We start from the raw sequence: 16842 nt of genomic DNA, 5'->3' as shown, positions 1-16842 counted from the left end.
GTCGGCAGCGCCGTTGGCAGCTCAGTTGACGTCGACGTCGACGTCGGACGTTGTTGTTCGTGGGATGCAAAATTCAAATTCTTGCGCCGTTTATTTTATTTTTATGCTGTACCTTATTCCTCGTTTTGTTTTTTTTTTTGTTTTTTGTTTTTTTGCCATCTTCTCCTTTCTTCGTTTCTTTCTCTTTTCCCTACTTTCTCGCCGCTGTCAGTTCGATTGCCCAGCTGCCATTATCCAGATGCGATCGGGCCAAATCGCAACGGATAGTTAACCCCCTAACGGCAGAAATGTGCGTTTTGTCAAAAGTACTTATCAGCAAAAGCGGAAAAACGGCCAAATGGCTAAAACTGCTGCCGAAGCAATGAGTATCCACGAAGTACTCGTGTACTCATGTACTCAGAGAACGACAGTTTCGAGACTTCATCGTCGGCAGCTTTTTGTTTTGACAGATATTTTGTTTATTAATTGGCATCTGTTGCGAGATTTGTTTGTTTAAAAAACAGCTAAGATCACTTTTTCTTTCTATACATGTGTGCACTACATTCTGAAACAGATTCTTTAAAACTTTGTTTTTACATCTAAACATACAAAAGTAAAAACAAAGTTTAATAATAATAATGAAAGGGGGAAGTACGTACTTAATACAGATACAATTTAAAAACCCATCAATAAATTTGTTACAGTAAAGATAGAAAATAAAGTACTGACAAATATTGTATGGAAAACTAAAACGCATTAACCCTAGCTTAAGAATAATTATAAATTCAATATTTTACATTTATATGAAATAAATAAATCATAGAAGGATCCAGAAGCGGTTATCAATATTTTTTATATCACCTAGTTTCATGCTTCGTTTGGATTTTTAATAATTTAATTCCTTTAGACCGCATTTGAAAAGACTCACAGAATTACCAGAATGAAATAGATAATTTCAGTAGTAGAGAACCATTTCGGAATCAAATGGAGAAGCGGGTCCATCGCTCCACGAGACTGGGACGAGGAGAGGCCCGGAACCGCTCGTCGAAGATGGGGCAGAACTTCTCCGGGAATTTCTGCTGGAGGCACCGGATGACCGTTCCGGTGAGGTAGTAGCGCGGTGGCCAGCGGCACTCGCAGGGCGGGATGCACGCGTGGCACTGCGCCTGCATGGCGTTCCACTTGCTCATGGTGGAGGCCAGCACGGGACCCAGGCACTCGAGGCGCCACGGCAGCCGGAGATCCCGATCCGTCCAGTCGCAGTCGCACGGCGGCAGGCAGGTCATGCACATCAGCTCCTCGGGCTCCAGTTCCATCGAATATGGCTTCGGCTTCTCCACCTCCACATGGCACTTGTACATATTGGCCCGCCGAACCAGGCCAATCAGCTCCTTGTACTTCCTCTCCTGCTCGCGACGCAGCCAGAGATACAGCAGATCCCAGTGGTCCAGGTTGCGAGCTCTCTCCCGGAGGATCTGCATCCGCCGGTAGAGATCCGACCTCCTCACCTCATCGTAGTTAACGCCGGTCTGCGTGTGGAACAGCAAGTACAGCTCGTTGGGCTTCTCGTCGGGCAGGGAAATGCTGGACGAGAACTTGGTCAGCTCGAAGTGGAAGAGCATCCGGATGCCGTAGGTAATGTGCCGGATGTGATCGAAGTCCTTGATGTTCATCGCACTGAGAGCAGAGGCGTCCAGCAGGAGCAGCTTTCTGCCCGTGATCATATTTACACGGAAGGTGTTCTGGAAAGAGATCTTAAGATCTTAAATATGATATAACTAATTTACTGCTAATAACCCACCATATACTGGGGATACCCATAACTATTGATCCACCTTCTGATGTCCATATCATCCCACTCGAAGATCGGCGGCAATGGCAGCTTGTCCACCACAATGGAACACAACTCCACGAGCGAATCGGGAGTCGTCCTGAACTGGATGGGGACGTCGTCCTTGTCGTATTTGGGACAACCCTTGAGGAAATCATTCCGCCGGAATTTGGTGGGTGCCATCTCCGTACGAGCTTTGGTCCTCGTTTTCACCTTCTTCACCAGGAACTTGGTGTCCGCTATCCCGTACAGATAAGGCATCTTGAATGAATTTTGTTCCGATCTCTGATCCCTTTACTCGATTGTGTATATTATAAACAGACATCAGGAAAATATAACGATTGCTGTGTTTGTTGTTGCTGTTAAGTAACATGAAACCAAGTTTCAATTGCTATATTTAAGCCAATTACTATTTCGATTCCGGTGTTTTTTAAACTGGCAACGCCGCCTTTGAAGGGCTTCGTATTACCAATTCGCCACAGCGTTTTTTGAGCGACGTTTCTAAGCAGGCCGACAAAATCTGGAGAAATCTGAACTCAGCCAGAACCAGGTAGACATGGGTGTGCATATAGGAACCCCTGCGGAAACATCTGTCCGGCAATCAGCACATGCCAAAAGTGAGTTATTGCCCAGGTAGGGGAGAAGCGATCGATTGTTTCGGATCACGAGTTGTATGTTATATCGAAGGAATTGGGCTGTCCCGGCTCCTAACGGTCCTCACTTCTTGTTTCACGTTTCTTGTTTCTTGTTTCTGGCCATGTGGTAATGTTGGCTGTCAAAACATGGTCAAGGGTAAACGCCTCCAGTTTACATACATTCGGTTACCTGACTGCGACTATATGTTTGCGGTTTATTAATGAGTATCGCGAATATTTTGAAATCGCTTCGGGGGCTTTTGGGTAGCTGACTCATCGCCGATCCAATCCGATACGATCCGTTCCGTTCCGTTCGTCTCACGTGACAGACGAACTGGAGGTGAGGTTTTAATGGAAACACGTTTCTTGCCATTTCGGGCGTTTTCTGTACTGTACTCGCTGCTCGTTCGGCAATCAAGCAAAAGCCTAATAAACCTCATCAGGTTCATTTAGCCGAACGCTTACCTTCATTAGCATGTGCCTGTCAATTTTTATTATTATTTTTGCAACAGTTTTTCGCCTTAAAATGCGATGACAGTTCGAAAGGTTTGTTGTTTTTTTTTCATATATTTTTTTTTGGAAACATCAATTAACTCTGTTTGTGAATGTGTTTATCACGAAATTTCGTTTTTTCTTTTCGAAACTAGAAGATAATGAAGTTGGCGTCGCAATGGGCGGGGGCGTAGTTGGCGACGGGGTGGGCGTGGCTGAATGTCTGGTTTATAATTTACTCGGATCATAGTGTCGTACTCGGGGAAAAGCGTTGGTAATTATACACCAAATTCTCTGGTAATTTATTGGGGCATACAGTAAAGATTTTTAAAAGAAACATCGATGCATTTCAGTTTTGTTTAAAATTAAAAATTGTATCTTTACTTACAGTGAATAATTAATAATCTCTAAGGATTCATTTAATAGTCTTTTTTTTTCAATTTTTTCAACTTTTCAAAAAATGGGTTTGCTGAAAGTGGACCAAAATTCACTCATTCTAAGACCAAAAGTTTTTCTAATTTTAATCAGATTTAAAAGTGGCATACCTCTACAAATTTATGGTAAAATTGTCCAAAAAACTGCATCATTAGTTTATTTTTTATTTATCGGTCCATTTTTACAAATTTTATGACCTCACTTAAACTTACTTAAAATGCGTGGGTGCGCATTTAAAACGACCCTGTAATTAAAACAAGTAAGATTTACGATAACTTATAAATAAACGTAAGCCATAAAAATTGTGAACTGAGGTAAGGCAATACAAATAATATACTAAAAACAATTTCGGTACTTTAAAAGTAGTTCGGTTTGGTAAAAGTAGAACTTCATTGAGATCTTGATATTTTTCATTTTACAGAATAATTGCACTCCTTTGTCTACTGTACTTGAGATTGCTGAAGTGGCTTCTTAGACCACAGCGGATTTCACTTTCGCTTAAGTCAGCGTTTATTTTGCCACAAGGAGGAGGCAAAGGGGCGTGTGGATGCGCCACCATGAAAAATGAAAACGATATGACCATGTAAGGGCAGCTACCGACAACTGCGATCGGACAGTGTAATGGTGGTAACAATAAATTAAGGTTCTATTTTTGTAGCTAACTTGAATTACATACCCGCGTTCCACGACGGCAAACTGAAGCCGGTTGGACGCCAGTAACTAGTTAACAAGTTAGACCTAAAATAGAAGATGCCCCTGTCCAAGTGTCCAATTGTCCCAGTCAGCCGACAGAAGAGAAGAGCAAGGCGACAGACTTGGCTTGACCAACTTGCGTGCAGACACTGAAACAACTTGTGTACTTGAAAACAATACAATTTATGTGTGTTGTTTGTTTTCAAGTTAAATGAAATGACATTTTCAGGTTAATTGGTAAATTGTATTTTCAACAACATTTATTAATTATTAATGAAACTTACAACTAGTTTTATGATATCCTACGGAATTTTCTTTCATTACAGTGTAATCTTATTTAACACCTTAACACCTTTTGATAACTGAAAGTGCCCTTAAATATATTTACTTAATCAACCATTGATTTCTTTGGGTGTATGGAGGTCCAACATGAAAATTAATAATGCAAATAAATTGTTAACTTTAAACGCGCAAATTCCAGTCTGCGTACATCCCGCGTGTGTGAAAGTGTGAGTGTACTAGCGGGGCGGGATGGTTGGGTGGTATGGGGTGGTGGGGGGGACGTGTGGAGGTTCTGGCGGCAGCGACCACTTGAGGTCAGTTCGATCACGATCAAGCGTCGGCAGCGACTGCGACGGCGACTGGGGCAGCGACTGCGGCAGAGGTTGGGGCAGCGCAGCAGCCGCCAAGATCACGACGAGCCTCCTTCGAAGTTTTTGGTCTCTGTCTCTTCCTCTTCGCACTGTCAAGTGGCGCGTGTGTGTGAGTGAATGGCTACACTGCAAGAAAATTCTTTCCAGCATAGTTTTATAATTGTATGTACTTATAAGTACATTTGAAATGTGTTTTACTGAAACTAAAATGGTACAAATGAAAGGTAACATTTAATGTTTTAATTTAGATGTTATTATTTTTTGTAGATTTTTTTTCTCTGTGAGACTAATTAATTTTATGCCTAGGTCAGCCCACTTTTTCACCCAAGGAGCGGGGACTGAGCACTGATGTTTGGAATTCGAGCTGGAGCGCCTGATTACATGCCTGGCACATTTTAATTGATGATCCAAACGCAATGTCTGAGTTTATAGCTTTGTTTGGTATTTTTCTCTCTCTTTCATTTGCCTTTTTTGTGCACACTTCTTTCAGGCTGGCTTTATGATTATTGCTTTGACTTGTTATTCGAGCTTTTTTATTTGTCCCGCAATGAAAGCTGGTTTCAAGTGCTCCTCCAGACTTAAAATTCCCTGAATTTTGTATTATTTTAAAGCAGTCTTTGTCAAAGATAAGAAACTTAAGCGACCATTTTGTGGTTGCTGACTCGTGAACTTTAGGTGCAATTCCAAAACGTCTAATTTTAAAATGTGAGTGCATAAAATAATATCTCTTATATGCATTTCAATCCCCAAATGCGAATGACACATTTGTTTCGCCACATGATTTTGCTTTTATTGGGGATAGGATGTGTACATACATGTGTCAGTATGATTTTTACAATTCTGTGTTGGCTGCTCCAACTCGTGTTTTTCGAGAGTCTATTTTCAACTTCTGCCCCCACTTCTCACTGTTCGTCTTCGGTTCTTCCTCTTTCGCTTCTTTGCGTCATTATCATTCGAAGTCGGGCCCCCTTATAGCTTCTATGTGTGGGTCCCCAACGTTACATATACCCGCACTCATTGGCCGGCCGAATATATATAATTTCGTGCATATAGAGCCACTCGTATCACAATTTCAAGAGACGCTAATAGAAGATGCTTTTTCAGATCTGCTGTTGCCAACGTCAAATGTGCTGCGTTCAATCAGAAATCAAAAATAAATAATATTTTCCACTTGCAAGCGCCGCAAATAAACAACAAATACTGTATGGATGCAGTGCTGCGTGTGCCGATGATCGAAAGAAAGTTCAATTTTGATTGACGACTGCACAATGCGAATCAGTTTAATTCAAATTGAACGTGAATTGCAAACGAGGTAACGGAAACGGAAATACACTGCTAACGGTTTTCTCTCTCGATAGCAATGTCTACTTTTAGATAAAATACAACCCTGTCTATTAGGTATTAAAATTAATGCAAAGATTTCTAAAAAATTGAAAGCCCTCTAGCAGTAATGCATTTGCGGATTACATAGCATATGATTCTTAAAAAAAACTTAAAAATAGATTTGACTTTTGCAATGTAAGCTTTTAATTCATCGGAACTGATCAATTTAAATATTGTTTATTGCTTATAAATTCCTGTACTGATAAGAAAGGGTAGGCTGAGGCAGACTTTGAATCTCAATCCGCGCTGAACCCAACCAAAGCTATACACAATATATACGCACAGAACCGCTCGCAACTGGATTCTGACGTCACATATGAACTGCTATACTTCGCAAAGTCCAACCTGCTAACGCATCCAGACTTTACAGATAGATGCACTAGATCCTATAAATCAACAAACCAGCGACGCGTGCACTCGGTATGGAAATTTTCGACGTAATCATCTGATCGGGGGAATTCGATTGTACCGACAAATCTCCCAATTAATGGGAAAACTGCGCACCAAATGAGTTCAATTGCCGGGTTAGCTGATTCGGAAGATGGGCGTGGCGCGTGTGTCCACTGAGGCCTGACATTTGCATTAATCTTAATTGATTAATAACAATTCAAGATCAAAGCTATTAGCAGAAATATCCGTAACAAGTAGAGTGCAGCAAATGCAAAGTGGAGCGCTCAAGCAAAAAATAGATCTCTTTTAAAAAGATCTTGTCACGTTAAATTGGGTTTGAAGGCCGTTAAAATCAGTAAAAAAAACTATTTAGGTGGAAAATTAAACTGCTTTATTATTTCGAAGGATTTTTTATAGCCCATAACCTCGACTATAAGCGTCTTATTTTGTCCTTTGGAATTTTAGAAATTCAACAAGAATCACTGCGACCAAACTGTTAATATCAATTATAAACTAAACTAAAAATGGCGCTATGCTTTTAAAGTTTTAATTTTTGGCAGTTTTTTTTACTTTTTCCTTGTCGTCGTTATCGTTCTCATTGCCATCGCTATCCTGGTCCTTATCCGTGTCGGTTTCGTTATCGTTATCATCTTGAGTTCGCTCGAGAGCCTTCCTCGCTTCGCGGTCTTGCTGAGACTTTTCCCAGGCCAATTCAAAGGGATACTCCAAAGGCTTCAGTGCGTCGGGGCACTCCTCCTGATTGGGAGCAGTGGCCTGATGAATAGAAGCACCACGCGTGTGGATCTTCTCTAACTGGGCGGCATTGTGGACCTCTGCATTGAGACCCGAAATGAACTCGAAAAGCTGCTCCTTGGTGTAGATGTTGGGCAACCCGCGTCGCTCAAAGAAGTTAACGATGTTTCCGCAATCCCTCATCAAAAATTCCAGAGCACTGGGATGCTTTGGCTCGACACTCTGGGCCACATCAATAAACCAGCACTTGCCCTCGTACCACAGAATATTATACTCGCTCATATCGGCATGCACCAACTTCGCTTCGTTGTACAACTTGTGCATGGCGGCCACGATCTCTTCGTAGGCACAACTCAGTTCTGCTGTACTCAGCCGAGCATCCTTTAGCTTAGGCGCTGCATTGTGATTGTCGCCAATAAACCGCATGACCAGCACGTGCTTCTTCAGCACTACCACATCGGGAACATTCAAACCGATGGCCTGCATCCTCATCAGGTTGTGCATCTCCTTCTCCGCCCACATGTTGATAATCACCCGGTGATTCTGCTTGCTAAACCGATCCTTAAAACGATAATCATCCTTGATGTACCGATCGCGCTGCTTGAATTCATTGAGCGTGGTTTTAAAAATCTTGATGGCGCACTCCCGGGGTAGTAAATGCGCGGGCATCAGCACTCCACTCTGGTGACCATGCTCATTGCTGCCCGTATAATTTGCATCGGAGTTGGCGTGCAGTATGACTGCTTCCTTGCCAGTGGAAATAATGCCGTTGATCTGCTCGAGTATTTGGTTATTAATAAGCTTGTACAGAAGCAGCCGAGTGCTGGCATCCAATCCCATCTCCGCGGTAGCCACTTTTTCATGTTTATCGGAACGACCACGACGCGAGTGGGCCCTCAGTTGGTTGAAGACCTGTAAATTTAGTTATAGTTTTGGTACATCCTATAGATTGTAATCTCTCACCTTGTTCGAGAGCTTCATATCGAAACCGGCGGCGTCGCCAGTGGGAAACTCCGGCGGAAAGGACATAACTCGTTGGGCATTGCGCACAGCGCACAACTGCGGATCGTGCTTGGTGATCATTTCGCCCTCCTTGTTAACTTTGAAACCACAGCGCGGAATGGAGTCCAACTGTCGTTCGTTGTCCTCAAACCGATCCCAGTCGCGCTTCAACTGCTCCTGCTCATCTTCCTCGTAGTCATCCTCTGCCGTGTCGTGCAGGAATTCGGCATCGCCATCACGTAGGAACTTGTTGAGGGTAACCGTGACCTTAGATTGCTTATTCTGCTGCCGCTCAATGCGACGCAGTTCCTCATTGTACTCATGATCGAACTGGGACTGCAGCATTTGGGCAATGACTGCATCACTGTCCTCCGGCAGCTTTATGTCCTCTGGCGGAATTCCTCCTTCGGTAAGCAGAGCCGAGTAATCCTCCCATTCCTCGTTATCGCTTTGATTCCTTAATGAGCAGCCTGCAACATCCGAGTAGCTTGCAGGTGGGGAAGATGCGGCTTCCGCCTCCCAAATAGAGGCAATCTCATGCTCTGACTTTTTCAACTTCTCCGTGTGCCGCTGCAGCTCTTTGTCGTGCAGCTTGTGAGCATACTGCTCCGACATTATGTCTGACAAATTCACAGTCTGTACTGGTTCGTTGTTTTTGGCCCATGGCGACGACATTCTACAAATTGGAAAGGGAAATAATACACATGGAAATTTTGACTATAACTCGACAAACCTTTTGGCACTTGGCTTGGCAAAGTCAATATCTAAGCCGGTGGTAATTGTGGCAGTATGCGAGCCAACAAACAAACAACCTTCAGCCCAACTCCCGACCAGCAACGGATTGCAGGCGTATTAGATGTGTCCCCAGTAAAGGACAACTGCAATTTATAGCGCTGACGAGGCGCAGTTTATGGTAAAGGAATTGCAACTGTCTTGCAATCCGTACTCCCTTTTATTTCGCCAAAAAATGCCTTTTCCAACGGTTGTGAAATTAGTTGGTGTTTCGGTATGGCTGATAGAGATGAAACAAATATGTCTATTCGATATATCGGTTCGCATGTAGAAAACGTTAAAACAAAATCAGGCGATTTAGAAAACTCCATTTTATTTAAATTTTTCCATTTTATTTGCGATACTTTCTTTATTCTAAGTGCACAATCTGAAAAAGTAGTAAGTTTATTTGCCCACTAATTCTTTCATTTTTGTAAAAAAGCTTATTTTCAAAATATATCGATAGCACCGTATTTGCATGGCCCGAAAAACGGGCTGCCAGACGCAAACTTTTAGAGCGGCGTTGCCATTCGCCGTTTCGATGCCAGTAATCGATACTTTTTGTTGTAGTTGTACATTTTTCGCCAAAAATAATAATAAAAGTGAAAAATTTTTTTTTTGTTAATATACGTTTATTTTTGTTGTACAAAGGAGAAAATGTTATTAAACTGATTGGCCGCCCCCAGCATTTTCGTGACCCCCCGCTCCACAATAAGAACAACAATAATAAAAAACGGCCGCCAGCAACAACAAGGTGTTGTAAATATTCAGTGCGCTGGTAAGAAAGATGGAAACAAAACGAGAGACCGAAAAAGCAATCAAAATAGAATTCCGAATTTAGAATATGACAGACTGAAAAAAATTTTCAATTCGAACGCATTGCCGCTGCTTCTGCTGCTTCTTCTTCTTCCACTTCCACAGCCGCTGTGGGGGGACATTGGGGGTCAAATGCAGAAGATCGGGGAGAAGATTTCGTGAATTTGTGATTTCCGATTGGGTTTTTTCTTCTGCTAATTTGCGATTGCTCGAGACACAAGCACACACACACAGTGATATAAAATTCAAACGCTTTTTGGCCGCCTGTAATTATGGTTTTTATTACTCCTGCAGCGCCTTTCGCCTACTTTAACCGCCAATTGCTCCTGCTCCTGCCCACTAACCACAAGCAAAAAAACAAAAAGCCGAAAAAGAAAGAAAAGCGATAACTCAACCGCCAGAGGAAATGATAAAGTCCACTGCGAATCCACAGGAACAGCGTCTGCCACGCCCCGAGGATCAGCCGCCTGCGCCCCCCTCCTCCTCCACCGCCGCCGCCCCCGCCACGCCCACGCACCAAGTGGCCACCGTGATAGCCAACATGGACACCCTGAAGACCGCCTTTCTGCCCAATCTCAGCATGGACCCCAGTGTGCACGTGACGGCGCACTACTGCCCCATGTGCCACCAGCAGTTCGAGCGAGCCCAGCACGCCGCGGAACACATGCAAGTGTGCCACGGGATCACGCTGAACGCCCAGGGAGCCATTGCCAATCTGGAGGGCCAAACGCATCCGGCGCAACAGCACCTGAAACCCACTCACGCCTGCTTTAATTGTGATGAAAAGTTCGGCAACGCCGTCGACCTGGATGAACACCATCGGCTGGCCCACCAGACCGCCTTTCTGGCCCGCTGCCTCATGTGCAACATCTACGGCATCCACTCGGCCACGCAGCAGCCCAACGAGTACAAGTGTACGCACTGCGGATCGATTTGCACCACCGCCATGCTGGCCGCTGGACAGCCGGGATTTATGGAGCAGCAGGAGGCGCCGGTGACGCCCGATGACCAGCTGCCGGCGATGGCGCCGCGTGATATGAGACTGACGCCCGAGGAGCAGCACCACCAGCAGCAACTGCAGGCGGAGCACCATCACCAACAGCAACAACAGCAGCAGCAGCAGGAATTATTGGAACAGCAGCAAAGGGAGATGCAGGAGCAGGCGCAACAACAGCAGCAGGTGCATCACCACCAACAGGATCAGGATCTCGCCGGTGACCAGGTGGCGCTTAAGGTGCCGCCACTCACCGTCAAGCTGAACAAGAATGCGAATGGCGCAGCGATTGTGGCCCATCCGCAGGTCATCATCAAGGAGGAGCCACTCAGTTTGAGCGATAGTGGCGATGTGGTTAACGCTGTGCCCGTCTATGCCATACAAGCGAATCCCGGCGTTCCCGCCCCGGCCACTTCCGGAGTTCTGGTCGGCACGCAAACAGTGCCCGCGGATTTGGCGCACAAGATACGGCACAAATGCCCGGACTGCCCGAAGACCTTCAAGACACCCGGCACGCTGGCCATGCACCGCAAGATCCACACTGGCGAAGCAGAGTAAATCCATTTTCTATTCATCCTACTGAATGGGTAATCCGACAATGATAAAATTGAATAACTTACCTTGAGAACTATAGAGTTCAAGGATCTAGGAGAATTGATAGTTTACTCTCATTGGATTGTATTTTATCTCACTCGAAAAGTTTATTTCCTTTGCCAAAGATAAATCATTGTCGGATTACTCGTTATTCATTTAAAGGCCTTCCCTGCTTTGACCTAAAGGAGCCCATATACTATTTGTGGGTCTTCCTTTGGGCCCGAAGCGGCTCGATCGCCAAGCTAACCCTAATAATCTTACCAATTGTATATATATTATTTTTGTTTTCCTTCGGGGCCAGCTGGGCGCATGGGCGCGCCCTCGAAGCTTTTGGGACGTGGCCCATGCGTTCGTGTGTCGTTTGTTTTGCAACTTATTTTTATATCGAGTGTTACTAATAATATAATTCGAATTTCTTTCTTTTCTCCCGCGCCCTCTCTCTCTCTCTCTATCTTTCTCTCTTCTCCGTTTCTGCGCGTTATTTTGTGAATATGAAAATGTATAATTCTTAACTCTCGAATCTCCAATCTCCATCGCAACTCCGACAGCGCCACGCCCAAAGAACGCCCCTACACGTGCTCCTACTGCGGCAAGTCCTTCACTCAATCGAATACACTAAAACAGCACACTCGCATACATACAGGTGAGAAACCATTTAGATGTGGCTATTGTGGCAGGGCGTTCACTGTTAAGGATTACCTGAACAAACATTTAACGACTCACACGGGTGAGAAGCAATATTTTTCAAATCAATTCAGTCAGTCAATCAGCTCTCAATCAACTCAACCAATCAATCGACTTCTCAACCAATCAATCAATCGATCAGTATATTATCACCCCAGAGTGATGAGAAAAAAGCAATACTCAAAAAAGAGAAACCTCTGTATGCAAGTCCATTTCCATTTGCCATACACAAACTCGCTCAATCTCTTTATCAATCAATCTCAATTTATCAGTACCAGATATAAATCTCTCACCTCTGCAAGATCCGCTGCCGAAGCTCGATCAACTGACACGAGCCGCCGCAGCGCCTGCGCAGAAAACCACTCAGAAAAGTTGGACAAAATATGATAGAAAAGGCCAAAAGCAGGATCTTGATAGGATGGCTCTTAATAACTCATTTAAAACATTGAAAACTGAAGACCTATACTCCTTTGTTCTAGCGTAAAATCAAATAAATAATAATCCGTTTCGATTATGAGTGCCTCATATAAAAAGCTTTTCACTTTGATTGCTGGTTAAAAATAAGATTACTTGAGATAACGATCAGCAATATGGATTCTGATTTAATGACCGCAATTATTAGATTTTCCAGCAAATCACAAACAGGGCCCTGCATTTTTGCCAACTTCTCTGATTAGCAACAAATAACGAATCGTATGAGTCACTGTTTGAAAACCCTCACAGAAATAAAGCACAAATAATAATAATCACAGCTAGAAGCAAACTTTCTGTGAGGGTGAGCAAAGCAATATGATAATCCAAATCCGTATCGCCCGCCGCCTCATCTCATTACGTAATAATATGTCTCGAATGCATTTTAACCACACCAACCAAATATATATACACACATATAATATATAATCTATATAAATCTATAGTTTGATTACGTGCAAACCTTATTTGATATGCATACACATATCTACTGTATCCACACATCAACCACTCAGTCAATCAATCAATCAGCTCAAACCAAATCAAATCAAATCAAATCAATCAAACCTTTTGGTACTGCACGCACCAAGCAAACTGGCGTTGTGGCTAAGCGACAAGTGCTAACCGAGTGTTCCAACTTTCTCCGTCTTTCGCCGACATGGCTATTTTGCAGGAGAGAAGCCGTTTCACTGCGGATACTGCGAGAAGTCCTTCAGCGTGAAGGACTATCTAACCAAGCACATACGGACGCACACCGGCGAGAAGCCGTACACCTGTCCGTACTGTGACAAGCGCTTCACGCAGCGCAGCGCCCCTCACGGTGCACACGACCAAGCTGCATCCGCTCTAGGGACGGCCGGGCGGTGGCCGCCAGATACTCGTTGCTGCCCCAGCCGCTCCTGCAACTCCACCACCACCTCATCCCTCAAATCCCGATCCGGGTCATCCTGGTGCGCCGCCGCCGTCGTCCGCCGTCGATTTAGATACGGATCCCAAGAAGCCATCGGCGGTGGTGGCATCGTCGGCGTAGGTGAAGAAGAGTCAGCGGAAACGGAAGCGGGATGAGCAACCCAAAATGAAAGACCTTTCAAAGACGAGACACACAAACACATACACACACTCACCCACACGGGAGTTAACTGAAGCGGATGCAACGCAACCAACGACTGGCAAATCTCTTCACAGTGCTGCTAGATTAAATTACTAAATTAGATACTTTCATTTCGGTTAACACGAAAACAAAGGAAAAACAAAGTTGTACTAAACTAGCGTACAGTTCGTAGAATGTTTAAGTTATTGCAATCGATTTTTGATTTTTATTATTATTTGGTTATGTAGATGTTTTGCAATTTTATTTTTATACACCCTATTGTATATCGTATATAATATTTTGTTATTCTATGAGATTTTATATGGTGACTCCCTAGCGCTCACTCACTTACGCGCGGCGCTACACCCGCAAACCCAAAAAAAAAGGCGACACACCACAAAAACACACATCTATTATTTATAAAGAGAGAGAAAATATTTTTTACTCATATACTTTGTGGCAATATTATTTTTACTACTTCCTAAACTTGTTTGTTAATGTTATCGAAGACAGCAAAACAAAGAAAGGTAACTCATGTCTACGCGCAAACTTAAATTATTTCTTAAATTATAAATTCATATTCGAACTCAAAAAAAAAAAAAACAAAATTATTTATTCTACATGAAAACCCTTTTCAAAATTTCAACTCAAAGAGGAATTGGCGGAGAACCAATACGAAATTTAGTCATTTCTCAACTATTTGCACACGAGCAGGATCTCGTTTGTTTGGCTTTAAAAATTTATTTACTTTTAATTAACTAAATGATTTAATCATTTTAGCTTGTTTTTATTGAAGAATGTTAACCATTGTTTATTTTTAAAATTATTTAAGTTGAAAGCGCTGCTTTTGTTTGTTAAACTAAACTTAACAGTGAGATTGTATAAAACTAGAGAAAAACAAAAAGAATAACTAAGAAATTAATTTTACAAAATTTGCATTTTTTAACGCAAGACAAAAAGTATTTAAGGCAAATCGAAATGAGAATTCTACGCTAAACGCAACACAGCTTTATGCGCCAAACTAGAAGATTAAACAAATTTAACATAACGATCTACATAATTGATACTTTTGATAAAAAAGCTTGAAGTTGTTTTTGTAATATATATAAATATGAATTGATCATTTTTACGACTACTTAAAAGCGTTTTTTAAACCAGCAAATGATTACTTGCAAGAGTTGTACGTACTAAACCAACTAAAACATAAACTAAAACTGTAGCAAAACCAAAACCATGTACATTTTTATAACATAGTGTTATATAATTATAAAGTATACAAATATATAAACCTGTATCTAATATTAATGCATAATACACTCAAACAAATTGTCTACCTAATGGCACATAGCACAGCAACAAACGATGCGCAGCGCATGTAAAACCAAAATAAATTCTAAGTACTAAACTATTGTAATTCTTTAAGTTTTAAATAAACCGAGACCGAGACGAGTTGATGATCAAAAGCGAACTGCTAAATCAAAGCTTACTAACCGCAACACAAACGAATCCCAATTAACTCTGCTGTAAGTGATTACCAATGAATAATGAATGAATGAATGGCGGCATCACGAAACTAATCATGTTGAATACGTACTAAATACCGACTAACTATTAGTTCTTAGCCACGAATCCAAAAACGAAGCCAGACAACAGACACACAAACACGAACGTATGCAAGTGAGTAATTAGAGATTAAATTGTAATTAAAGCGAAATTTATTATTTAATATATAAATAGATATTACGACTATAAATGTATGTACTTGCAATCTAAATTTACGTGACAAAAACTAGCAAATATTCGAGCAATATTTCGATTTAAAATATATAAAAAAGGAATTATATATACAAAATAAAGTCCAACCATGTAGAAAGATTATATATGAAAACTGAAAAGGGTCTTTTGAAAGATATAGAAACTTTGATTTTGGCTTTGGGATTTTTCTTAAAATACTTAAAAGAATATATAATATCAAATCCATCCATCTATCCCCTGAAAGTAAACACAAGTTTTGATCATTTAGTTTAGTTTATTTAGTTTTTGTTTTCTCTTTTAATTACAATGAACGAATATTATGAACACTATCACACTTTCAAAATGTATTCTGTTTCTTTTCAATCGTTTTTGTAGTTTCTTTTGCGCTGAGCCACTAATTTAATTTAGTTTGCCTCTCGTTTTTGTTTATTGTAATGCTGATTACACTCATATATATGTATATATTTATATATAATATAAGTTAGTTATATGTTTATGTATATGCCATAAATATTTTTTTATACACACACTTTTGATCAAACGCAACCAAAAGTAGGTTATTTTTCTTTTTATAATTATCATTTCGGGTTTGCTTTCATCTTTTTGTTTTAAATGCTCAATTTGTTGCATGCATGCTGTAAGTTTACCTAATTTAACCATTTGCCATGTTTTACTTGCTATATATTTCTTTTATAGTGTATATAGATATACCTTTTATAACCCTTATAAATGCCCATGTAACTGTACTATATGTTTTCTATGGACTTGTTTTCCCCCTTTCTTTTGTTTTTCTTTTTATAACGAGCGCCTCCAAAATTTATTGCGTACATTTGAAATGTTTTCACTTTGTGGTTTTCAATACTCTAACACCAACATCGTTTTCGAGGATAACGAATTTAGGATGCTCTGGTTGGGGATCTAAAAATCTCGGAGGAAATCAGCTATTAGTGTAATAATACTTGAGACAAAATTTGTTCGGCTAATGTCGTAAAAAAAAATGTACTTAAGCCTCTATTAAGCATTTTCCTATGATTTTCACTCTCTGTCGGGAACTCAGTGTCTTGAAAGTGTAACAATTTGTTTTCCTGTCTGCACTTCGTCCTCGTGCATTGTGTATTTACAAAAAGTTCACCCCGTTCGGATTTTGGATGGGAATGAGTGGGAATTACAAGTATACAATATATAATACAAATACACTATAGTTGGTAAGATTAGTAAGACGTAAAACGTACGATAGTTATGAGGGAATAACTAGTTAATGCCTATAAGCTCAAATTTACAACTGATTTTTCACTGTTTTAAAACTGATTTTCGCTGTGTCTCCACTCTTTCAATATCTCTACAGATTGTAGAGATTAAGTAGTTAGTGTTTGGTTGGATTGAAAACAATTGGCAAATAAGTCGAGTGTTAGTAACTATCG

The 16842-nt window shown here is 41.5% G+C and overlaps 3 protein-coding genes across 3 annotated transcripts; 1 reads left to right on the top strand and 2 right to left on the bottom strand.

Moving 5' to 3' along the window:
- Nucleotides 1-856: 856 nt before the first annotated feature.
- Nucleotides 857-2263, bottom strand: LOC108089787. The gene is made up of 2 exons (XM_017188182.2): nucleotides 1781-2263; nucleotides 857-1721 (listed from the first exon to the last, which is right to left on the bottom strand). Exons 1-2 carry the CDS (start codon nucleotides 2069-2071, stop codon nucleotides 960-962), a joined length of 1053 nt encoding a protein of 350 aa, XP_017043671.1. The 5' UTR covers nucleotides 2072-2263; the 3' UTR covers nucleotides 857-959.
- A 4596-nt stretch (nucleotides 2264-6859) lies between these two features.
- On the bottom strand, nucleotides 6860-9261 carry LOC108089963 (serine/threonine-protein kinase RIO3). Its single transcript, XM_017188456.2, has 3 exons — nucleotides 8980-9261; nucleotides 8208-8922; nucleotides 6860-8156 (listed from the first exon to the last, which is right to left on the bottom strand). Exons 2-3 carry the CDS (start codon nucleotides 8919-8921, stop codon nucleotides 7038-7040), a joined length of 1833 nt encoding a protein of 610 aa, XP_017043945.2. The 5' UTR covers nucleotide 8922; nucleotides 8980-9261; the 3' UTR covers nucleotides 6860-7037.
- A 314-nt stretch (nucleotides 9262-9575) lies between these two features.
- Nucleotides 9576-13535, top strand: LOC108089880 (chorion transcription factor Cf2). The gene is given in 5 exon segments (XM_017188341.2): nucleotides 9576-9795; nucleotides 10128-11381; nucleotides 11970-12064; nucleotides 13250-13389; nucleotides 13391-13535. Coding segments are annotated over 4 exon segments (1413 nt in total). The 5' UTR covers nucleotides 9576-9795; nucleotides 10128-10239; the 3' UTR covers nucleotides 13427-13535.
- Nucleotides 13536-16842: the final 3307 nt, after the last annotated feature.

This window comes from Drosophila ficusphila, unplaced genomic scaffold (assembly GCF_018152265.1).
Source record: "Drosophila ficusphila isolate 14025-0441.05 unplaced genomic scaffold, ASM1815226v1 contig_412, whole genome shotgun sequence".
Classification (NCBI taxonomy): Eukaryota; Metazoa; Arthropoda; class Insecta; order Diptera; family Drosophilidae; genus Drosophila; species Drosophila ficusphila.
This window is presented reverse-complemented; position numbering and strand designations above follow the sequence as displayed.

Excerpts from the sequence above, each read along its gene's own strand:
- LOC108089787 (XM_017188182.2), bottom strand. The coding sequence starts at position 2,071 with ATGCCTTATCTGTACGGGATAGCGGACACCAAGTTCCTGGTGAAGAAG. Across the intron at positions 1,722-1,780 it reads ATGGGTATCCCCAGTATATG|AACACCTTCCGTGTAAATAT; the intron begins GTGGGTTATTAG and ends ATCTCTTTCCAG.
- LOC108089963 (XM_017188456.2), bottom strand. The coding sequence starts at position 8,921 with ATGTCGTCGCCATGGGCCAAAAACAACGAACCAGTACAGACTGTGAAT. Across the intron at positions 8,157-8,207 it reads ATATGAAGCTCTCGAACAAG|GTCTTCAACCAACTGAGGGC; the intron begins GTGAGAGATTAC and ends CTAAATTTACAG.